The following is a 24,616-nucleotide window of genomic DNA, read 5'->3' as shown; positions in this document are numbered from 1 at the left end:
CTTCCAGGCCTCTCCACCACAGTGGACCCACCGTGGCTCACTGGTCCTTAAAGCGGGGCTCCCAGAGCAGCAGCCTGTATGCGGTCTGGAAACTTACTAGCAATGCACACCTCTGTCTCATGAACTGGAAGGTGGAGGAAGAGAGTGTAGCAAGGTGTGCTTTCCAGGTGATTCTGGTACACACCGCAGTTGAAGAGCCCTGCAGTATCTTGACCAAAGGGGGAAAGTGCAGCAGACAAGTACTGAACAACCCGCTGTTTTCCAGCCACTTCATCTGCTGCCCTGTTGAGGCCATACAGTGTCCCTGGGAGGTAGGAGTCAGTGCAGTTCAGTCGCTCAGTTGTGTCTGACTCTTTGTAACGCCATGGACTGCAGCACACCAGGCTTCCCTGTCCATCACCAACTCCCAGAGCTTGCTCAAACTCATGTCCATTAAGTTGGTGATGCCATCCAACCATCTCATCCTCTGTCATCCCCTTCTCCTCCCGCCTTCAATCTTTCCCAGCATCAGAGTCTTTTCCAATGAGTCAGTTCTTTGCATCAGGTGGCCAAAGTACTGGAGCTTCAGCTTCAGCATCAGCCTTCCAGTGAATATTCAGGACTGATTTCCTTTAGGATTGACTGTTTGATATCCTTGCAGTCAAAGCGACTCTAAAGAGTCTTCTCCAACACCAGAGATCAAAAGCATCAATTCTTTGGCGCCCAGCTTTCTTTATAGTCTAATTCTCACATCCATACATGACTACTGGAAAAACCATAGCTTTGACTAGATGGACCTTTGTTGGCAAAGTAATGTCTCTGCTTTTTAATATGCTGTCTAGGTTGGTCATAGATTTTCTTCCAAGGAACAAGCATCTTTTAATCTCATGTCCCCATTTTGCAAACCAGAAAACTGACTCTCAGAGTAAAGAACTTTCCCCCGTACCTCAGGCAGAACTCAGCCCCCAGCCTGAGCCTCCTCTTTGTCCCTCTCGGCTTGAGACCCCTGAGATCAGGCGTGACGGCTTTGGGTTGCCTCTGCCAGCATCTCCTCCACCATGTGGGCCACTCGGATTTCACTGCCGTGAATGCCCTCCAGGTCCCACCCCTGGATATGCCTTGCCCTTGCCCTGGGCCTTCCTGAGGGACCTTCCTGGTGACTCCTGCTCCCCACAAGACCCCCTTCTCAGGAACACAGGAGGACACCCTCCCCCTTTGATTCGAGCGCCCCTTCATTGCCTGCCTGGACACGAACATTGACGATCCACTGCAGGTGAATTAATTGGGGAGCTGGGTCCTTTTCCAGGGCGCTCATAAATTAAGGCCCTTTGCAGCAGGAGCCGTGGCTCCAGCCCAAGAGGAGACAGCCTGGTGAGGCCTCGAGGCTCCCTGCATGAGGCCCGAGCAGATGGGATGCCTTTGAAGTCCTGCGAGCCCCAGATAAAGTTCTGAGTCAAATAAACAGCAGAGGCCCCTGTCGAGATGCTACCGCCTGAAGCCGAGCACGCCTGAAGCCGAGCACAGGAACTCCTTATTTGGGATCGAGAGTTCCCTTTCTCGGGCCCAAGGCAAACAGCCCCGTGCTGTCCTCTGCCTTTCAGGGGAGCGAAACTCACTCTGGACGTCTCTCCCACACAGCAGAAGAGGAGCAGCCTCGGTACCGTATTTGCGTTTTTTAATTTATTTGTTGAGTCTACTGGGGGTGATTCCTCAAAGACAGCCTTTCCTGTTAGTGATGAACACACCCTGGGTCGAGTTTATAATTATGAAGAAGCAGGACACGTCTCTGGGTATGGGAGAGCCTGGAGGCGGGGTGGGCTTTGATCCCTGGGACCGTGGAAGACCCTGTTGGACCGAGGGGGCTCTCGTGGGGCGGGCAGTGGTCCCTGGAGAAGAGCTCTGTGACACAGGGTGCCTGGAAAGGTTTCGGCTGTCTGGTCAGGGGACCACCCTGCCGGGTCCCTGATGTGTGGTGGTCACAGCGCCTGATGACCACTGCCCAAAAAGGCCGCACAGAGGACTTGCCCAGAGCTCTGGCTGAGGTCAGGAGAGAAGACTTCCGTTTGCCTGATTTTCATTTTCTAAATGTACATGTCGCCTTTGCCCGGTGACCTTTGAGGTGCCTTACGACCACACTCAGCACGGGAAAATCTATTCTAATCCATGTGGGGCCACTTCCACCCACAGGGTGTGGATGCAGAGACCCATGTACAGTGTGATGCCCTGTGTGTAAAACGAAAGGAGGAACTGAACAACGAAGGCTGGGAGCCAAAACCAACTCTCTCTATGCTTGCATTTGATTGTGCATGGCCATGGAGGATGATTGGAACTGATACCCCCGGGGGTTGACAGACTGGCCCACGCCTGTTGGTTTGTTTTTTTAAAATAAGAGATTCAAGGGGACCCAGCTGCCCTACCTCCACCCCTGGTCATGCTACAACAGCAGAGTGTGGCCCGAAAAGCCTGTAATATTTATCATCTGGCCCCTTCCCAGAAAACGTTTGCCAACCATATGTCATGGTTTTGGCATGGGTGCTGGGGTAGGGTATGGTGAGGGGCAGAGGTAAGGTTAAAAAACAAGCCAGCCTGTATGATGTGGGCTGGATTCATGTACCCTTTTAAGGGCGGAGGGTGTGCACTCAGAGACTCTGTGCAGCGATGGACACTGGCTCACGACTGTGCCGGCGGTGAGCACTCCGTGAGCTCTTGTGTTCTGCAGCACTCCCCTCCCAAACACCGCTCTGTACGATTCCGGGTGAACGTCTTATCATTCCAAAAGCGAGGTGATTGACCGGAACAGTGAAAAATCAAGGAGAACAGGATCACAGATACTTCCCAGCTCCTTCTGAGAACGTGGGGTTCTGCCCGATGTTAAGGATTCTGTGGACAGGGACGCCACCACCTCCACGATCCCAGTTTCTAAAAATCTTTGCGGGTGTTTCTCTTTACTGCTTTGAAGTTAAATGTACAGCACAGCTCTGGCTTCCTGCAGCAGTTTGCAACGTTTCATAAAGCTGAAGCTCTTCCTCGGGGCCCCCCACCCACCACCACCACCGTGGTCCTCCCCTCCCTCCTGTGTGTGCTCCTATGCGTCACGTGGCTCGTGCGGCTGGAGTCCATGGCAGGGCTGCTGGCGGCTCTTCATTCCTTTTACCTGCTGGCTGGTGTGATCTTGCACATGGCCATGGTTAGTTCAGGCATTTCCCTGTCAATGGGCATTTAGGGGTTTCTCGTCACCTTTGTTTTCTCTCCAGACTCAACTATCTTGAAGCAATGCCCCACTGGCCCAGTGGCTAGCATTTATTAAACACCTAGAAGGTTCAGCATGAAATATCACATTTAATCTCGTCAGAGCTGCCAGAGGCAGGCACGACTCTTAGCCCCATTTTGCAGATGAGGAAACTAAGTTTCAGAGAGGTGGTATGGTTTGCCTGAGGCTGCACAGCTCACAAGCAGCAGAACAGAAGTCTGACTGTGGAGATGCCCCACTCTGCACACCTGAGGGCCGAAGTAGGGGTGGGACTGAGCCTGCCCCGTGAGTCCTCTGTGCCGAGGACCCCGAGTCAGCCTCCCAGGAATTCCCGATGTCCTCCCAGGAATTCCCTCTGCAGCTTCCCTGGGTGTCCACTGCGACGGCAGTGACGGCGCAGGTGTACAGGCGTCCGCGCCCGGCCTTCCTCGAGGCAGCACAGGACCTGGGGGTGGGCGTCAACGAGAGAGCAAAAGAGAGACGGGGTCAGGCCTTTCCCAAGAAGAGAAAGTGAAAGTGAGAGTCACTCAGTCGTGTCCAACTCTTTGCAACTCCATGGACTGTAGCGCCTCAAACTCCTCTGTCCATGGAATTCTCCAGGCAAGATGCTGGAGTGGGTTGCCATTTCCTCCTCCAGGAGATCTTCCCGACCCAGGGGTTGAACCCGGGTCTCCTGCATTGCAGGCAGATTGGTTACCATCGGAGGCATCAGGGAAGCCCAATAAGAGACAACCCAGCAGATTCCAAGCCGAGGGTAAGCTGGGAGAGGCTGCTGAGAGCAGGGGCCCTGGCTACCACCTCCACACGAGAAAAGGATGGGAAGGGCCAGCTCAAATGGCAGAAGCAGGACAGCAGGGTGGCCAGGAGCCAGGCTCCCTGGGGTCCGCCTTGCTCTCATGCTCGCCAGCTGTGTGAGTTTCCCGTGACAAAGTACCACAAACTGGGTGGCATCAGACAGCACAAGTGTGTCATCTCTCGGACGTCAAGGTGTGGGCAGGTTCCTTCCTGGCCTCTTGCAGCTGCTGGGGGCTGCCGTGCTGCTGGACGTCCCTCTGCTGGTGGGAGCCTTGCTCCCGTCCCTGCCTCCGTCTTCACCTGACCTCCTCCCTGTGTGTGTCTTCCCCTGACCTTTTTACGAGGACCCACCCTGCTCCAGCATGACTTCATCTTTCCTTGATGGCGTCTGAAAAGACCTATTTCCAAAGAAGGTCACAGCCGCAGACACCAGGGGCTAGGACTTGGACATACCACGTGGGGGACATAACCCACAGAACCAGCTGCGTGACCTCAGGCGAGGCATTAACCCCTCCGTGTGTCACAGGGACAGAGTGAGCGTGCCTGCCCCCTGGGGAGGAGTGGATGAGGCCCCGGGGTCGGGTTCATGCAGCTCTTACGTGCAAGCTGCTTCAAAGTGCAGACTCCCAGGCCCCATGGGCTCTACTGAGTTAGAACCTGCCTTTTAACAAGCCCTCCTACACGTGGTTCCTGTATTTGCAGTGGGCGGGGAGGGTTAAGGGTCTAGTGTGGTAGCTCATAACGGCTAACACCTATCACTACAAAACAAAGCTCGTGGCAGTGATGGGATTTCAGCTAAGCTATTTCAAATCCTAAAAGATGATGCTGTTAAAGTGCTGCACTCAATATGCCAGCAAATTGAGAAAACTAAGCTGTTTGTAGCTCTCTTTCTGATTCTTAATCTCCTCCCTTTGACAAATACTGAGAGCACCTTCCACGTGCCCTCAGCGGTTACGGCCACCACACAGAACAGGGAGGAGACAGACAAGGCGTGATCCCTTCCCCAAGGAGCCAGAGCTGAGAGAGAACAGCCACCTAGAATTTTCTCAGTGCAGTCAGTTGGATCCATGGGTGGGTTGGATTTTGCCAAAGGTGCAGCAGTCCCCAAGAGCTAAGTAGGATGTGGTACCCAGCTGCCAGCCTGGCACCATGACCAGTTCATCACCGCACCAGCCAGATGCTTGGTTTCCCAGGCAACCAGCTGATGCTCTGGCGACGACAAGCGGGACACCGTGCCCGCGTGTCTGCTGTTTCCTTGGAAGCAGTAATGACTGCAGGGAGACCGCCTCTGGTGGGCACTCGGGGCAGAGTGCCAGGATCTCTCCCCCCTCTTTCACATAGATTGCCCGACTCCCCAGGCTTCCCGGGCAGATGTCAGCTAGGCGGCCAGCTGCAGCCAGTCTCCAGCTGCCACTGGGCTCAGCTCCTCAATTTGAAGGGCTTGTTTGTTTCAGCAGGAGGTGGCAGCATCGATTGAGGCAGAGAAAGCACTCAGGTGTGCCCCTCAGAGTGGCATGGCGGTCGGGGACTCGGGATCCAAAGCTGGACCTAAGTCCCAGCTCCAGTTCTGGCTCTTACCAGCTCCTTGGCTTAAGGACGCTCTCAGCCTCAGTCTTCTTAACTGTAAAATGGAGCTAATCATGCTGTTCACGTTGACATGATCATCAGTGAGTGGGGGTAACATGAATGTCAATGAGTGATTGTGAAAAATTTTGAAGGTGCTTCGCAGAAGAGGGGCTGATCTGTGGGGAGCCCTCCAAAAGCGGTGATGGCTAGTCTCTTGTGTTACTTGTCACAACCCATTATCCTGGAACACGGTGCGCCCTGGACAGGGGTGGCCAGTACTGCTGGAAACAGTGGCTCTGTTAGGGTGAGAGGGCCATGCCTTCCCCTCCGGCCAGGAGGGGAGCACCTGGGCTAGGCTCATGTCTCACTTGGTGTCTTTTCCTCTACTCCCTGCCCCTCCGTACTAGAGACAGAGGCCCCACCCACTCAGAGTAGGTGTCCTGACACCCAACCTGACAAACCCAAGTCCTGGAGGGTATACCTTGATTCATCCATCTGTTGGTTGGTCAGTCCATCAATAACAGTTCAGTAACTGTATTGGCTAAGCTGGAGTCTCTGCGGAGTCCGTGGGGGGTGCTGAGAGGGTATGCTGGTCTCAGGGTGACGATCTAGACTTGGGCCCAGATGGGCAGTCGGGAGGTGACATGTGGGCCAGTCACAGACCTGGGTTGATTCTGAAGGCAAAGGGATGGTGCTTCATGCAGAAAGGATTTAACAGAGGCTGTTCTGGAGGGCGAAAGAGAGGGTCAGAAACGCCCCCCACCCCGATGTCAGGGACCCCCACCCCCAGCCCAGAAGCACACTGGCTCGGCAGGGATGGCGGGCCACCTGGCACAGTCAACACGCACACTCACTGCGAGTTTGGGAGAAATGAGGAGGTCAGAGGCCTGTCTAGGAGTCAGGGAAGCCAAAGAAGTCACCCACGTGGTTTTTATCCTGCGAGTACAGAAGACATGGGGGAGAGGCCCCTGTAGGCTTTGGAGGGGAGGCCAGCGGAGCCCAGGCAGGCAGGCAAGGTGCTGCTCACACACCGGCCCTGAGGGATGGGAGGGGCAGCGAGCCCGTGGCTGGTACTCCGGGGCAGGAGTGACCGAGGGGACACTTAAGACTTCAGGACAGCCTGCCCGGTAGAACTTTCTGCCGCGCCGAATGCATCCTCTGTTCGCAGCGTCCAGTGTGGCAGCCGCCAGCCCCGTGTGGCCGTGGAGACACCGAATGCTCAGCTGTTTCCTTTTAATTTGTTTCAGCCTAAGTGGCCACACGCTTTCGAAAGCTGGTGGCTTTTGAGCTGGGCAGCACAGCTTCGGGACGTCCTCTGGCACAAAAGAAGTTGTAGAAGCCAGCCCAGCCCCAGCTTGGCTCCTCCCCACCCCCCCAGCCCCCTGGCGCCCCGGGCTGCCTCCCCTTTAATGACGGGCGGGGGAGCATGCGTGCTCGCGTGAGCCCAGCCTCGGAGGCTGCGGCAAGCGCCGCCGGAGCAGCTGCCCCGTCACTGGGAGGCGTGCTCCCAGCCCCTTCTGAGTCACGCCGAGGGGCGCCTCCCCGGTGACAGCTCGTCTCCCGCGGAGGCGCCAGCGGGCTCCGCTCTCCCAGGCCGGAGGAGCCAGGCGTCGCGTTTGCCGGAGAGATGGCGGACGTTGCCCAGGTAACGCCCCCTCCCTGATAAGCAGAGGGCGAGGACTGCAGTGGAGCTGCGGGCTCCGTGGTCTGGGGAGCTGCCGGGAGCCCTCCTCAGTCCTGCCTGCTCTGGGTCACTCACTCTCGGGACTCTGGCGATAAGAATTAGAGCTGCTGTTCAGCCAGGAACAGGGCTGAGTGTTTGTATATATTATCGTCTCATGGGATGGGCATGGCAAGCCACTGGTAGTGGTCGCTGTCATCTCATGCAGCAGACAAGGCAGCAGGGTGTCAGTAACAGACAGTAAGCTCTGTGAGCACCGGGGTCTGTCTGCCTTGCTCCCCATGGGTAACCTTAGCACTTTACTCTGTGCTTGGCAGACCATACTAGATGGTGCCCAGCAATAATGCTGGCTGGTTGGAAAGAGGGATAACACTTGGCTGGAGAGGATGGATGGGTGGATGAATGGAGGAGTGAATGGGTGAAAAGATAGTTGAAGCAGAGCTCAGATCTGAAGTCTGATTGCAAAGCCTGCACTCCTAATCGCAAAGCCATACTGCCTCTGACTTTGATACCCTCCACCTGCATGGGTGGGGATTTTTTTCTTATATGCCTTAATTGAGGTGTAAAGTACATGGCATAAGATTCAAATATTCACCTATTGTGAGTGAGTGATTCAGTAATAGTAGTGAATTTATAATTGTGCGGCCGTCACAATGCAGGTTTAGAATATTTCCATCATCTGCAAGACGTCCTCATATCTGTTTGCAGTTCTAATCCCTGTTGCCACCTCCCAACCCCAGGCACTTTCTGTCTCTATAAATTTGCCTTTTTCTAGACATTTCATGTAAAAGGAGTCCTCCAGTATGTCTGTTGTGTCTGTCTTCTTTCACTTAGCATATTGGTGAGGTTCATCTCCGTTGTAGCACATCCTTTTTACTGCCAAATACTGTACCATTGTCCAGAGAGATCACTTCTTGCATCTCCATTCATCAGCTAATGGACATTTGGGTTGTTTCCAGTTTGGAGCTATTATGAACAATGCTGCTATGCACATTCATGTGTGTGTCTTTATGTAGAGTCTGTTTCTATTTCTCTTGAGTAGATTTCTAGGAACAGAATTGCTAGGTCATGTGATAAATTTATGTTTAATGACTTGAGAAACTGTCAAGCTGTTTTCCAATGGTGCTGTATTGATGCAATGCACAAGGGTCCCGTTGAATCCACACCCTCGCAACACGTGGTGGGACCTCTTGGTTCTGTCCAGCCTGGTGGGTGCAGAGTGGCATCTGTCTAAGGTTGGAACCTGCGTCTCCCCGACGGCCTCTCAGCTTGAGCTGCATATGCTCTGACTTCTCGGCTGGGTGGGCTTTTGACCCTTTCCAGCCACTGAGTTAGCAAACTTTTTCTTTAAAGGGCCAGATGGCAAATGTTTGGGGCTCTGTGGGCTGCATACGAGCCTGTGGCATATTCTTTTCTGTTTTTTCTTTTTTTTCCCCAACCCTTAAAAAAAAAAAAAAATGAGACCATTCTTGGCTTCCTTGCACAAAAACAAGCAGGGAGACAGGTCCAAGGCTCCTGTCAAAGGAATCCATCGACCTATCCACTCAGAACACGGCAAGAGGTCGCCCACCCCTCTGGTGAAGCGGGCTCGGTGGAGGGGTCCCCACACAGCAGAGCCGAGGGCCAGGCTGTGGGGAGCCTTGGAGTCCGGGTTCCAGAGGCAGCCCCAGCCCAGCCCCGCCGTGATTCATTGCCACATGAGCTCATCAGACTGGCTCCTGGGATGAAACGTGCTGTTTTGTCACCCAAGGCGGACTGACCAGGCCCCTGATCCTGCCTCTGCGCTGCAGCTGTGCCCTGCCAGGGCTCAGAGCCCCTTCTGGGAGCCGGCTGCCTGTCCACACCCTGTAACCACGGGTGTCACAGCCGCCCTGCCCACGGCTGCTCACACAGCCCCCAGAGCCCTGGAGACGTGTCCCAGCCCTCGTCCAGGCCCCGAAGCATTTCTGATGCCTTCCTGACCTTGTCTCTAGGTGAACCATCTGCGCTGGCCCTGACTGGAGTGATAAGACACCTCTCAGGTCCCTCAGAGCCGGTTCGTACTTGTGAATCTGCCCCCTTTCTAGCCGTGTGGCCTGGTGTGAGTCATGTGACCTCCTGGCTGAGGTAGCCACATGTGTGAAGAGGCTACCAGAGCCCATGGCAAAAGTGCCAGGCCCCCCGCTTCTCAGCCTCTCCCTCCTTTAAGGCTGCTCCCCATAAGCCCAGTAAATCTGCCTGGGGACGTGTCTACAGGAGCACCCTGGCCTGGGCACAGGGCAGCCAGGAGCCCTGTAAGCTGGTGGGTAGCAGCCCAGCCTCCTTGGCCCTTGGGTGGGTTGGCTCCAGGGTGTGATCTGCCCTGGCCCTCAGAGGCCCCGCGGGGGTGGCGGTGCCGGCTGCCCGGTCCTAATGCTCCACGACGCCCTGGCGACTTGCTGCCCGCTCCTCCCGGCGCCACTCCCTACCTGCTATCCTGTGCCTTCCATCACCTGCCAGTAAATAAACCATCTGCCTCCGGGTCCTTGTCTGAGGTCCTGCTCCCAGGGCCCCTGGCCGGTCCCTGGCTCCTGGGGTGACAGGGAGGGTGGTGTGAGCAGACACCCAGAAGTGCCCTGCACGGTGCCCGGTGGGTCACAGTACGTGCTCATTAAACGTGAGCCCTTGTGAGCCCCTGGGAACTTCGGCGGGGACGCCTCTCGGGCAGGGACCCGTGGGAAAGCTGTCGTTCCCCGCCGCCCCGGTCCATCGAGGGGGCCTGTGTCTGTGAGCATGAGGCTGGGCGTGCCTGGGAGGGACTCGTGGGAAGCTGTGCAGGGGCTGGGGGCACCCGGAGGGCCCTCTCCCTGGGCCTTGTGTCCCGGAGTCTTGGCGACATCCAAGTGTGGGTACCCGGGGATGGAGGACCACCACGCTCACGGCCACCAACCCCACGGGCCAAGTCTAAACGAGAGTTGGCTGAAACAGTGTTCACCAAAGATTAATGATGGTTATTTCTAGGTGGTGGGATCTCTGAGGCCCTTTTTTCATTGATCCTTTCCTCTGTGTTTTTCAGCACGGTTTACGTTTCTCACAGTGAGCATGCCCCATTTTCACAAAAAGAATGAAGTCATTATTCTTTCAAAAATAAATAACCTGCAGCTGATTAGAAGAGAGGGCGCTTAAAGCCCAGACCGTAGGCCCATCTAGAGTATACCATGGAAGACCTGGCTGTGCATCCTTGTGGTTTTCTTTGGGGCTTAATATATGGCAAGTTTCTGCAGCCTATACAGCAAGTTTCTGCAACCATTTCATGGTCATTTAAAAAATTAAGCAATTCTCTGGCCACAGAGCTGACCCGCAATGTCCAGGACTCAAAGGAACATTCATCTTCAGGGCTGGGTCAGGTTCTTGCCTTGGAAAGTGTCTCTACTGCCTGAGATTTCGGGCGCTGTGTGTCTGCTTGAACCTGGCCATGCTCCTGGCTGACAGTTGCTGGGACTGAGGCTGGTTACCATCCCAGGGAAGCCTCAGGAAGCTGGGTGCACCTCCTTATGAGAGAACAGGGTTTGGCAAATACTGCCAGTCACTGTCATCCCCTTCAACAGCGTATGTACTGTTCAGTAAACATCCCCCCCACCCACAACAGAAGTTGCCATGGTTTCTTCCGGCCCTTGTAGGATCTAACATGATTGACAAGTAAATGTCTCCACTCTCTTCAGTACCCCACTTGAGGAAAACTGTGCTGTCTTCACGTCAGCAGCTGGGGGTGTAGAGTAGAGGGAGGTGGGCGAGGTGGAGGGTGTGTGGAGAGAGAGGGAGGGAAGGAGACAGACCTTGGATTTGCATGGGAAAGGGCTGGGATGCAGACGGGGAATACTCTCAGGTGTGAGCTCACCGAGTGTGGGATGGCCGTGGTGACAAGAAGAGGCTCCAGAACACCATGGAGTGTGAGGAAAAAAAAAAAAATGGGAGAAAGAAAATTAGGATGCTGTAGTGTCTGGATCCCAGTGGCTTGTAGGTTTCATTGCTTTCAAGTTTCTCAGGAGACCAGTTGAGTGTCTGACTTCCCTCTTTGTTCTGTGGTTGTGCTCCTTGGACTGTGCTTCTGAGTACAACTCCGTCCAGAGAGGGGACCACGTGGGTCCAGGGTTTATAAGGCTTACATAATGGACGAGGCCACAGGCCGTTCTCCCGCATAATTTACAGAAGTGGAAACTGAGGCTCAGGAGGTGGGATGCTTTGTAGGAAGAACAAGGTCTGTCTGGTTCCGCAGTCTGCCTGGGTGTTTCCACGACGCCTCCCTCAGCACCTTGAGCTCCTCGGTCCGATGTGGACTTTGTCCCCCAGATGTTCTGTTCTAGGCCTTGGGGTCCAAGACCCTTCATCCTTCTTAACTCAGAAACCCAGTGATCGGAGAGATGCTGGAGGCCTGAGAGCTGGTCTGGGGGCCTCGGGGGCCAGCGTGAGACCCTCGCCGCCGCCTCCTGCCCTCGTTCAGACTTTGGCTTGGAGGTTATGACGTATCACCCAGCTGGCTGCTGGCTCCATGACTTTAAAATTAGGTTTTCCCCAGGGAGCGGAGCACTTAATGAAGGAGTTTATCCAGTTAGAAAGAGAGGCTCCCAGGCCAGCCGGGCAGCGAGGCAGGCAGCTGCTGGGACCTGGCCTTCGGAGAGGGCTTCTGTTTCCATGATGTCAGAGGGCGTAACCAGCCTGGCCCTTGCCCCAGCCACTCCCCAGCTCTGAGTGCAGAGGCGAGAAGGCCCTGTCTTACTCCCCACGTGCAGTCTGAGGACCACTCTGGGCTCAATCCCTGCCTGGCTGGAGCTGAATGCCAGGCCCCAAGCCTGTCTGTCCGGTTTCCCAGCAGCACACACTCTCCACGGCAGCCTCATAGGACCAGGGTGAGCAGAAACATTGCCTCCAACACAAAGAAAGTACCTTCCTGCTCTGATTGCATTAGAATACTTGGGGAACGAGTTTGGCACAAGATGCAATCTGAAGGATAACTATCTTCATCCTTTTTAAAAGGTCACTGGAAGCAGAGTAGAAATGACTCTCCTAGTGATCAGGAGGCCTGGCTGTCTGCAGCCTCAGCCTTTGACTTGGGGCAAGACTCTGTTCTTCCGGGATGAGATTCTGATGGGGAGGGAGGGGGGCGTCCACCTTGAAGCAGCGGAGTCACCGATCGTCTTGTATATTTCACCCACCCCCGGCCTGTCGATCACATGCGTGGGTCTCTTTCTCTCTCCCAACCAGAAAAAGATTTACAAATACAAGAAAGTCCTGAGTAACCCGAGCCGTTGGGAGGTCGTCCTGAAGGAGATCCGGACGCTGGTGGACATGGCTCTGACATCCCCTCTGCAGGATGACTCCATCAACCAGGCCCCACTGGAAATTGTCTCGAAACTGCTCTCAGAGGTAAGGCCGCCCCTTGGCCTGATCTCACTCCATGCCACCCGCCACCCCAGCCCCCTCCAACACTTTGAAGTTTTATTCCTTTACGGGGCCCACTGAGCACCACCTGGTGCCAAGTGGCTAATCGAATTGGAGTTTGTGTTGTCTCCCCGTTGCAGGAGGAGGGGAGCCGTCCCCCAGCGAAATGAGGGAGCTGAGAAGGAGGTCAGGTCGAAGGGAGAGGGGTTGTCAGCCCACCGTGCCCCAGGACCTAATAAGGGACAGGACCTGGCAGGTGCTGGCCTTGGACCTGAGCTGGGCTGGTGGGGATGGTGATGGCGGCTGCGGTGATGGCGGCCACTGTCAGAATCCTTTAGTTCATCCCTGGGTGGGAGCACATCCGTGAAGCCCCCAGACCGCCTTTCCTCTACCCCCGGCACTGGCCGCCTCCGTCTCCCCCACCCCCAGCACTGGGGTTCCGGGCAGACATGGCTTCCTGCTCTCCTCGGCACCCATAGCCCACAGCCACACTCTGTTTAGCTTGCACAAAGTTTTAAAAGTCAAGAGGCTTCACCACAAAGTAGGACTTCGCAGGTTCTCTTTAGAAACGATCAGAACGCCCAGCAGCAGTTGGCAGCTGGCTGCTCAGCGCCACCCACCTGAGCCTCCAGCTTCGCCAGGCAGCCCCAGGCTGTGAGCATGTGCTGTGTGCCAGGCGTGGCCCCGGGCTCCTGGATAAAGATGATCTCCTCCCTCCTGGGGCAGGAAAGACGGCGGGACGTGAGGCTTGATCTCAGTCAGCTGGGCTGCCCGATGGAGGGCTCGGGGCTCGGGAGCATCGCACCGTTTCCTGTCCCCGCGCTATTCTGAGCGCTTTACAGAGGTCAATACTGCTCTCATTCATTTGTTCCCTGGCCCCTGAGGGACCCTGGAGTTGATGACTTCCAGTCTCAGCTATGCACGGCCACCAGAGTGGTCTCTGTCCCTGTACCCTGGGAGTGGCCCCCGCTCTTGTGGCCGCCCCGGTTTCCTGGGTGGCTCCTCCACCACCCCCCCCCAGACCTCGCACAAGGTCCCTGCTACCTAGAACCTCTGCCCTCTCGCAGGCGCAGGCTGGTCACTGCCTATCGGTTCAGGAAACTGGCCCAGGCCTTCCACATCTGCTGAAGAGAGAGAGTCCCCCACCCTGGGGGGGGGGGTGTGGGGGCAGGCGGTGAAAGGTGGGTGGCAGAGATGGCTTCGGGCAGAGGGTGTGACTGTCCTTAGGTGGGAGACCAGCCGCGGATCACGGTCATGGTCTGGGATGTGAGGCCGGGCACCGGCTGCCCATCCTTGAGTCCAGTCTACCCGCCTGAGCGGGCGGGGCCAGTTTCTCATGGGAGAAGGGGAGCAGCTTGTCCTGAGGACGCACCTCTCATGTGCTGGGCGCATGCCGTGCACACAGCATTCCATCTAACACTCACGTTCCCCCCGAGAGATGGGCCTTGCTGCCTCCATTTCACAGATGGGGAAACCGAGGCCCAGAGACACCGCATGACCTTCTGAGTAGGCCGTGGGGCTGGAAATTCCACCCCGAAGGGCGGCATGGCCCTCACTGCACAGTCGCACTGACCACTTTGTCGGCCCCACTGATTCAGCCACCATCACTAAATCAGGCTCGTGGTCAGGGCAGTGGGGACAGCAACAGGTGACCCCGTGGCTGACCTCTGCTGGAACTTCCTGCCCATCTCAGATGGGTTCCATGTGGCCACAGGTTCACGGGCTTCACATCACTTCTTAGGCTTTAGATCAAGGGTCTCAGAGTCAGCTGATCCCAAGCGCTAGGGTAGAGAGACGAAGGCATTTAAAGAAACAAAAATGGAAGAAGCTTGTATCTGCTCTGCATCTGCTGGGTGTCAGGCAGGCAGGGGGCCCATATTGTCTCCAGTTTACTGATGAGAGTGGCCGTTGGCGAGGGACAGAGCTGGGCCTGCAGCCCAGGCGGCATCCCCTCCAGTGAGATTCACACCTCTCCCAGTGACACAGAGGTTCTCTGAGCCTGTGCTCTGTGATGATCAGGGTGGCAGGCATTTACACCAGCCCCTTTACATTTCTCCCAGCGACCCTGCATGGGAAGCACACAGAACCACAAATGGAGGCTCTGAGGGGTTAAGTCTACTGCCCAGGGTCACTTGGATGAGGGGTGGGCAGGACCCAGGCCCAGGTCTGCCCCGCTGCAAGGCTGATGGGATGTTACCTGAACTGGTGGAGACTTTTTGGTGAGCGAGGGACCAGCCCCTAGGGCAGCAGTGTGTGGAGTCGGCAAGTCGTGCTTCTACCCTCAGGAGCTCACTGGCCTTACACAAGGAGCTAGGTCTCTCAGTGGGTTGGGCTAATATTGGCACCCATTTCCTAGAATTAGGGGTTGGGTGTCCTCATGTGTATACAGAGCCTGGCTCTGTGCTTGATATACGGGGACCAGTTGATAAACGCTCCCGTTTCTGTCATGGTGCGGAGATGGCTGTGAACTTGACCTTCAGCACCATTAGCCAGATAAGTAGAGGGGATGGCTGGAAAAGCAAGCGCTCCCCCCTCCTTGCCCTTTTTTGTTTAGAGCATGTGGACTAGATTCTTTGTTCTCTTTACTCAAGTTGCTGCCCAAGCCTTCTCCTCCTAAGAGGCTCCAGACATCATCACCAAATGAGCCTGAAGGCGGGCAGGATCCCGAGGAGGGAGATGCTCAGAGCAGAACACACCAGGATGCTAGCGAAACAGACGAGGCTCTGTTTGAGATTTCTCACCATCTCTTGTTTATTGCATATCTGTCCCTTTCCTCAGTCATCCTCATTCTTATACACAGGATAGTGGTTACAGGTACCAGTTGTGTAAGAAAATTCCAGATGGGGAGGAGGAAAAAAAACCCTAAAAATCTAGCAAGTTTAATCCATTCCACTTAATACTTTTGCAGGTTAGTCGCTAGAATTTTAACATAGCTAAACCATCTTGGGCCAACATCATGGAACACTCGTGTTCCCTGGGAACCTAGTTTGGGAACCCCTGAAATACTTCTCAAAGACTGGTTGACACAGAGTCAAGACCCAAAAGTGTCATTTTACATGTTTATCATGCACCTGCCTCCAGGCTTCCAAGTGGCATGTGTCGCTGTGAAAAGGGCTGAGCGCAGGTTTAAGCCCAAAGTGGACCCCATCTGTGGACGAAGAGACTGTCTCACTGAGAAGTGACTCGTCAAGGGCATGTCACTCCACTGGTGAAACAGGGACTTGAAACTCTCTTCTCCCTGCCCCAAGGCTGTGCTTCCTCCCACCCCCCACTTCCTGACTGTGACTGTGAGACTCTTCTGATCTGTTTAATTAAGAAAAAGTGACAACCGTCCTCTGTCCGCGAGGCTGAAAGCGGTTTTGAAACCATGTGGACCTCTGAGATACCAACGTTCCATCTTACTAACCATGGGTTTTGTTCTGTTTTCCTCCTGCTCTCCCCACTCGCCCTTCAGAACACAAACTTGACCACCCAGGAGCACGAGAACATCATCGTGGTAAGTCCCGGGCGGCCCCCTCCCTCGCCCCTCTCCCGTGCCTGCAGCCCTACCCGGGTTTGCATGAATCCCTCAAGCACCAGCGTCATCTACCAGCATGGCTGCCTAGCTCAGTTTTGTCCCTTCTGTCAGGCCAGACATGCCTCCCTCCTGTCTCTGCACATGTCAGAGCCCCGGTTGATGGGAGGGGGTGGTAATTATCAGTCTCTGAGGCTTGTAGCAAATGTGTCTTAATCGCCTCCTCCTTCCTGAGTCTGCTGTGCAGAGTCAGAGACAGGAGATGGCAGAGACTGTATAATGTATTCTCAGCCGTAACCCCATTAGCTGAAAGGTAAACTTGTTCTTTCTTGCCCCAGGACCTGTCTCCTAATTAATCCATACATAGAACCTGGATTTAATTCCCTCTGATGTGCAAACTGAGGGATAGTCTCTGGGACTTGACTATAACTGTAAGCGTGTTGAGGTGAAACATCCTTCCTGGGTGATTCTAAGCTATGAAGTGTGACTCTCACCAGAGAGAAAAAAGAAAAGAAATTGCCCCTTCTGGGCGCCAGGCCCTGTGCTGTGTGTTTGAATTCATAGATAATGAAGACAGCCCCTCCTCCCAAGGAGTCTTTCATCTGTTAAATGAGATCATGGCAAAGATAGAGGCTTGTAATCTGGTGAGTGGAGTGGTGAACTCACCTGGGAAAGAAGCCAGAGAGCTTCCCAGAGGCAGTGAGGTTCTGAGCTGGGTTTTGAAGAATCAATAGGAGTTTGCCAGATGGAGAAACAGGGGAAAGTCTTTCCAGAGAGAGAAAACAAAGTGTAAACAGAGATTTTAAGCAACTTGGGATATTCTGGATGCTTCAGCTTTGCTGGAGCATGAAACATTAAGGCAGTGGGAAGCAGGAAGGCAGAACTTGAAATGGAAGTAAGAGGCAGAGCTCTGTGTGCCCGGGAAAGGGTCTGGAACATTCACCTGCACAAGAGGTCCTGTGGGTACAGCCTTTGACACAAGGGCAACATCCCAGACACCGTGCCCCTTTGAATTGCATTTTAATCACGGAGTGTAAAGGCCGCAGCTTCTGTGGAGCCCCTACCTCGGAGTCACTCACCGCAGCTGCTCGCTGAGTGTCTGCTCAGAATGTAGAGGTTTCCCCCACACTCTGCCCTGACCACCCCTTGCCTTCTATTGCTAGAACAGGGGCAGCATCGACCCAGGCCTCCCCCCACCTTGTTTCTCTGGCGTACTATCAATTAATAATTTAACTTAACAGACATCTGTTGACCCATGAGTACAAGTATGTGCTAGACACTGGTCTCTTTTCCGCCGACAGAGCTGCCATTGAGGGATTACTGTGTCCTGGGGGAACCTGGCAGATAATCCCAAAATCACATGGTCTGGGCTGGAGATGCATCCAGGGAGTTAGGGGAGCACAGAGGGACTGTGAGGAAGATGACGGAGGACTTCAAGGAGGAGGTGAGGGAGCTGGAGTCCTAGTAAGTGGATAGGAGGCTCCAAGGCAAGGCAGACCAGGCGGGGAGCCCAGCACGGGCAGAGGCAAAGAGGCTCTGTCTGTTGGAGAAGCAGGGGGCGACCCAGCAAGACGCTGGCGTCTTCCCCTCCCGGCTGGCAGCACCCCGGGTCCCACTCTGCACCTTGTCTCCTGAAGCGGGGTCATGGCCTTGGACTTGGGAGGAGCCTGGGAAAGGAATTTTGATCTGAGAAATCCGGGCTGCATTTATCCAGCTAATTTGGCCGGGCTGACCCCTTAATTGCACTGGGCTGAGTTTGCCTGCTCAGCGGGGAAGCCTGAGAACGAGAAGGAATTTGATCTTGAGGTCTGACCCTTAGCCCCCCGTTTTACAGCCTCGTTCGCGTTCAGTGTCCTCTGCGACCAGTGCTGTTAAAAGGACCACACAGCCTTCTGTCGCCTCCTTTCGTTCCAGCAATTACATTATCTGATTTGACCTGTTGACAATTAGTCTTCTCCCAACGGGGATTGGTATTAGGTATTTTTTTTTATGCACTCAGTTTTCAGAAATACTTTCACAAGTAATCTGAGTTGGTTTTATTCAGCCCATCAGTCAGGCATCAGTGCTGTAGGTTAATTGTTGGCTGGTAACAGCTGGCCTGTCGCGGGACAAGCGTGGACCTGGGGTCCAGACCCTGGCAGGGTTCCCACATGCTGGTGAAGAGCGTGGGCTTGAAGCCGAGTATGGTTCAAGTTCAGAGACGGTGCAGACCCTGGGTCAACCCCATACCAGCTGTGACCTTGCGCAAATAATGAAGAGCTTTTAATTTTACTTAAAATATCTTTAAGATATTCTTTACTTTTACAAGAATTTCATGAGTATATTTTCACTGTTTTAAAAAACAAAAAAAGAAAAGATTTCATATCATCCCAGCCCTGGGGCATTTCAGGGGGTCATAAACCCATACAGAGAGACATGGTTGTGTATTTATATTTTGCTTTTAACATTAATGATGTGAAGCTGAATGTGTTGTCCTGTGTTTGGTTTGTTTACTTAACAACATGTCTTAGAGATTCTCTTAAGTCCTTTCTTGCATGTCTAAGCTGGGGTTTCTTGCTTTCGGCACTAGTGACGTTTGTGCATGGATGGTTCTTCGTGGTGGGGGCTGTCCCACCCATTGTAGGACATCACAGCATCCCTGGCTGCAACCCCCTGAATGCCAGCCGCATCCCCCTGTCATGACGATCAAACTGTCTCCAGACATGCTAATGCCCCCTAGGAGGGGGGCAGAGCAACCCTGGTGGAGAACCCCTGGTCTACCCTGTACTCCATTCAGCTACCTTGACACTCTAAGCCTCAGTCCTCTCATCTGTGAAATGGGTGTGACCACAGTGCCTTTCCTGCATGGCTGCTGGGACAATTAACTGGGCTAAGGCATCTAACATGCATAGCAGAGGACTAAGGTCATGGAAAGATTCCATGAAAACATACCCTCTTTTTTTATTAATATGATCTAAAATGATCACTACTCTGTGACTGGGGCAGGGCTTGTAATAGCCTCCCCGACCTTCTGTCTCTTCATCTGTACAAGTGGAAATCACTCCTGTTTGACCTCACATAGTTGTCATGAAGCTCAAATGAGATAATAGCCATGGAAGCGTGGAGCCCACACCTGACACTTTGGACGCTTAATCTGTTCCCACTCCTTCATTCTTTGACTCATTCCTGTGAAGGGGGGGCCCAGCCTGATGGAAGGGGCTGCAGCCAAGGGGCTGCACGCTGCCTCGTGGTCCCCCTCCCAGAGACCGGTGCGGGGAGCGGGGATGAGGGCCAGGCAGTGACTCGAGGGCTGGGGGAGCCCCTCGCCCCATCCCCCGCCCCTGCTATGACCCAGCCTCTCCCGTGGTCACCCACATGGGGCAGCGGAGTATCCCCGTCCAGCGGGTCGGGCACTGAGCTTCTGAAAACGAGGTGCGGAGCCCGAACCATGGGCCTGGCTTCCTTGGGGTCTTTCATTGCCCTGTTTCTCCTTCTCTGGAGCTGTCGTCACCAGACGGGTTGCCTGTATCCCGGTCCTGTGGAGAGCTCAGGCTGAAAAGTCGGCTGGTGAATAGCTCAGGCTGTTGGGTCACACACGAGGGTTCAAATCCGGCTCCAGCCCCTCCTAACCATGTGACCCTGGGCCGCAGACTTCACCTAAGGAAAGGGCAGGACGCACACTCGCCTCCCAGCACGTAGTGAAGAGGAAATGACAGGACACAGCCCAGAGCCCGGCACAAACAAGCACCCGTTACAGCGGCTGCTACTGTGATGTTGCTTGTGGAGTGCTGTTATTATCACCAGTGTAGTGACTGGTCCACGTGGCTAGGGGACGGTATGAGGGTGGTGCGCTCAGCCTTGCGGTCAGCTTGGAGCCCACCATCCCCTTCCCACACCGTGGGGGAGAGCTTCCCATGGTGATGGGCATGCTCTCTGTCTGCCCTGTACACTGCGGTGGCCACTAGCTTCATGGCACTGGTGAGCGCTTGAAATGTGGTTAGCACAACTGAGGAACTGTACTTTTATTACCTTGAAAAATTATTTTCTTGGGGCTTCCCTGGCAGTCCAGTGGTGGTTAGAACTCTGTGCTTCTGCTGCAGGTTCGATCCCTGGTCAGGGAACAAGATCCCGCAAGCCACGTGGCATGGCTAAAATAAAAAGTTTTCTCCCATGTCACTTAAAATGGTAAGATTCACACGTGGCCAGTGGCTACTATATTGAACAGCACAGCCCCAGGCAAGTAAAACCCTGGGCTCCGTCTCCACCTATGGGTCAGCCTGCCCGTTGCTGCTGTGAACAGAGCCTCAGTTTCTATGGCTTTGTCTTCCACTGAGGTGCTCACATAACTGGCCTTGGCTGCCCAGACAACGACCGGGAGGTCGTGTTTTCCACCATGAATCAGCCCTCGTGCGTTGACACACCCCCCCTATGATTCCTTCTGAGAGATTCCGACTGACGTGTGTTCTTCTTTCAGGCAATCGCTCCTTTGCTGGAAAACAACCATCCACCACCGGATCTCTGTGAATTCTTCTGCAAGGTACGGCATCGCCGAAGCGGGGCTGTGTTTGCAGGAAGCAGCCTGTCTCCATGTGTGTGTTGCAGGGGTTGGTTTTGCAAAATTTGCTGGAAACCCAAACTCAGACTCCTCCCTGAACAGATCAGGGCCCCAGATAGAGTCAGAGACAAGCCAGGCCCCCTCTCTACCACACAGGTAATAAGTGAGGCCCGGGAGCCAGACCAACAGGTTGGGGGGAACACTGAGCTTTTCCTGGGACCATCTTCCTGGCCACCTTGAGAGAAGTTTGCAGCACATTTTCTGGCTCCTGATGTCAGAGCTGGGCTTTTATTAGCCAGGGCTCCCATAAGCACCAGCCGGCCCACAGTGGGAGCCTGGCCATGGGGCTCCCTGAGCCGGACAAGCATGGGGTGGTGGGGGTGCAGGTGAGCTTGGAGGAGCCTCGGCGTAGGCTCTCTGCTCCCAGCGACCCAGCGCCAGCCTCGTGGTGGGATTCACACGGAGTACGCCCAGAGCATGTCGGGACCAGTCATCCTTCGCCCAAGAGTGCACCTCGGCGGCCTAGGGGCTGGACAGCAGGCAGTCCTGCCTGGTCCCTTGCTGGGTGATTTTTTTTAACTCATTGATCTGATGTCCTTGGACAGTTGCTGGGCCTGGGTTTGCTGCTCGTCCAGCTCCCCTGGTCTTCCTCCTGCCGACCCCCTTCCCCAAGCTCATGGGGGTGTGGTCTGTGTGCACCAGTAGACAGGTGCGGTGTGGCGAGGCGGGCATGGGGGGCCCACTAGTTCTTGGAAGCCAGGACCCCAAGATCTGGGGAGGGTTTGTTTATCGAGGATTGTCCAGGAAAGCCCTGGTTTCTCATATCCCAAGTCCAGGTCCTCTGGAAACAGCACCTTCAGGCCCCAGCAGGTTTAAATGTGTTGGAGCAGTGGATCCCATCTGCTCCACCTGAGGGCCTTCAATTTCATTTTGGAAAACAAAACCCCGTGCCAGTGAGATAAATACGCCAAGAGCCATGTGTGCCCTGCACACGGCAGCGAGCTTACTCTCAAAACCCTTGACTGAAAAGTCACAGAATTTTTGAGATTCTGGCATCCAAACACTAGCCCCCAGTTTTTAAGAGACTCTTCCATTGGATCTTCGTGCTGCGGGAATCTCACCCTGTTAAACAGTACTGTGTGATAAGACTGTCCTGTTAAATAGGATTGTCTGTACCACCGGAAACAACCGCAGACTGTCGGATCAAAACAGAGAGCAGGCAGGAGGTCCCATCCCCACCCACTTTTCTTACTCTCCCCAAAGGGAATAGAAAGCCATACAGCAATGTGGAGCAGGGGGTCCCAGGCAGCAGAGCTGGGCCCCCTGCCTCCCCCATGCACCGTGGTCAGGGCTTCCGGGGGCCCCAGCTGGACCCCGCCAGGCTCTGCCCTGACCGTGTCCTGCTGTCTCCCCAGCACTGCAGAGAGCGGCCCCGGTCCATGGTGGTCATTGAAGTGTTCACTCCCGTGGTCCAGAGAATCCTGAAGCATAACATGGTGAGTTCCCCCAGGCCCCCCACCGCAGAGCCCGCTGAGGGGCACGAGCTTCCAGTCTGTCACTTTTCCAAAAAAACCGGGGGATGGGGCTGGCGGCCAAGGGCCGGGGGACTGGACTTGGGATCGCAAGTCGGGGTCTTCGTTCAGCCTGTCCTGCTTGGCTCTGTGCTTTGCTGGTAAGGCAACAGGAAGAATCTTTGCACGGTAAGAATGACAAAGATAGCGTGGTTGGGGGAGAAGAGATAGGTCTCGTGTGTATAGCATCACAGATAATACTTGTGGAACCTTGGCCCTCGAGGAGGCGGTGTGAACCCCTCACTCCGTAGGAGGGGGCTGCCAGCGGCATGTCCATGGAAGTGGGGAGCAGGGAGGGCTATGCGGTGCAGGAACCTGACGGTCGAGACCTCAGCTAGCTGGGCGAGGTCTAAGTCAACAGTGAGAAGTCACAGTGTGGCAGGCACCCTTGATGTGATGTGAGCAGGAGGACCCTGGCCCTCGGGGGTCTTCTCTCTCCCCGCCTCAGTCTCCACCTGATCATGAGAAAAGCCTCAGACCAGTCCCATCTGGGGCACGTTCTACACGACGGTCCTCAGAACTGCCAGGTCCTCAAACACAAGGAGAGTCTGAGAAGCGGTCACAGCCTAGAGGCCCCAAGAGACCTGACGACTCAGTGTCACAGGTGGGATCCCAGGACAGGCAAAGGGCATGGGTGAAACGCCAGGAAGTCTGCATCGAGTCTGTCCTGTAGTCAATTTTAAAAGCACAGAGGCAGCATTTCATTGCACACTCTGTGGTCCAGGCTCCTGTAACCCGCCAGCCCTTCTGCAGTCTCGCCTCGGTCCAGTGGGAACAACCCTGGATGTGGTTGTTTTCTCCGCATTGCACGTGGGGAAACTGGGGCTGCGCAGGCTTGGACGACTGGCCCCAGGACCACAGCTGGGAAGTGGAACAAGTAACAGCTGCTCTCAGCTACCCACGGAGCAGCCCTTGGAGCCGGGTGACGCTCCATTGTATTGTCTCACGTGGCTCTCCTGATGGCCTATGACCTCCTGCAGACGAGGAGACCCAGAGAGTCCCGTGGGTCACTCCAGGACCCTCTGGGCAGGTGTGATTGTCCTGTGAGTGGTGCTGGGGAGCCGGCAGTCTGAGCCAGCCACCAGCCTGGACTGCAGTTGCCTGGGTGGCATGGAGGCTTCTGTGGTCACTGCATCGCGGGCTGGGCCACAGAGTTGGTTGTGGGGTGATCTTGACCACTGCCCCACCTGCCATGTCAAGAGGCGGCACGTGGAAACAGCTCTGAAGAAGGATGACCTGCTCACAGTTTGATCTGTGAGGGAGCTTTCCTGCCTTGACACCGGGCCCCCAGAGAGGAGGATGCAGCCCTCCCCTTCCCCAGTCAGGGGTGGAAACGCAGGACACGTGCACCACGGCCCCGCGTCCCACACCCAGGGCAGGCATCCTTAGTCGATCGCAGCACTCGTCCCGCGGAGCCCAGAGTAGCTTCAGAATCTTCCTCCAGGCAGCCACGAGCATGGGGCTGCGCTGGTGCAGTGCTAATTCTCTCTGACTGATCGATCGCACACCGCCATTGAACTGTCGCTTGTTTCAGAGCTCGCCTCCGTGGTTTGAGATGAACGTGTATTTCTTGTTTTCTGAACACAGGGGGTGGGTACCCTCCATCCAGTTTTGTCTCCAGGACTAAGAAAGAAACTCTGCTGGGGGGTGGGGGGTGAGAGGTGTTCTGCCTGATTTGGGCTTTTAATCATTTCAAGGGTGCTCACCGGCTTCGGCCAGCTGGGAGAAAGGGGTCCCTGACTGTTAACTTTAAAGTCACCGTGGATGTGGCGTGAGGGGAGCGCCACGCTCTCTTGGAGTCCAGAGCAAAGGTGCTGGAGTTCCTTTGGCAAAGGACCTCATCTCATTACACTTGTCAGGGACGGAGCCACATTCCCAGGGCATCCCTGGCCAGGGTCCACCCTCCTCAGGTACAGAAGCACTTAATAAGGATTCTCTTAGGACGTCTGACTTCAAAGGGGAAAACGTCAAAATTCAGGCAGCCTCCCAAGTCTTGACCGTACAGCATCTCCCTTATGTCTGGTTAGTTTTATGGGCCCGGAGTGTTGACCATGTAATTTCCTGGATAAAAATCAGAACAGCTACAGGGCAGACCCAGAATTTATAGCATCTGTTGTGGTCTGGCAGAGCCCGGGATCCCTCAGGCGAGAACCCTCTCTTGCTGTTTATAGAACTTCCCCCCTGTGGTCCCGGCGTCCAGGGATGCTATAAAGCTTCACAGTCCCACTTGCTCTTGAAGTCCACTGATTACACACCGAACTGTGTGAGGAGAACTGTAGGCAGGACCGGGTCGGGAGTGAGGCCCTCCTGTAGGAGAGACGAATGTGAC

General features: G+C 55.0%; 1 protein-coding gene across 3 annotated transcripts in view; it reads left to right on the top strand.

Moving 5' to 3' along the window:
- The window catches only part of CMIP (c-Maf inducing protein), a 205,276-nt gene that overhangs the window by 149,179 nt on the left and 31,481 nt on the right, over positions 1 to 24,616 (top strand). The window contains exons 1-5 of one of the 3 annotated variants that reach the window (XM_081514175.1): positions 1,572 to 1,636; positions 12,492 to 12,653; positions 16,123 to 16,164; positions 20,636 to 20,698; positions 22,132 to 22,212. In XM_081514175.1, the coding sequence (XP_081370301.1) occupies positions 12,576 to 12,653; positions 16,123 to 16,164; positions 20,636 to 20,698; positions 22,132 to 22,212 (264 nt within the window). In that variant the 5' untranslated portion in view covers positions 1,572 to 1,636; positions 12,492 to 12,575. Of the gene's footprint in view, positions 1 to 1,571; positions 1,637 to 6,763; positions 7,236 to 12,491; positions 12,654 to 16,122; positions 16,165 to 20,635; positions 20,699 to 22,131; positions 22,213 to 24,616 lie in introns of those variants that run through there. The other 2 variants (XM_081514174.1, XM_081514173.1) reach the window with 2 other exon arrangements.

Source organism: Giraffa tippelskirchi, chromosome 7, assembly GCF_054371585.1.
Source record: "Giraffa tippelskirchi isolate mGirTip1 chromosome 7, T2T-mGirTip1v1.2.pri, whole genome shotgun sequence".
NCBI lineage: Eukaryota > Metazoa > Chordata > Mammalia > Artiodactyla > Giraffidae > Giraffa > Giraffa tippelskirchi.
This window is presented reverse-complemented; position numbering and strand designations above follow the sequence as displayed.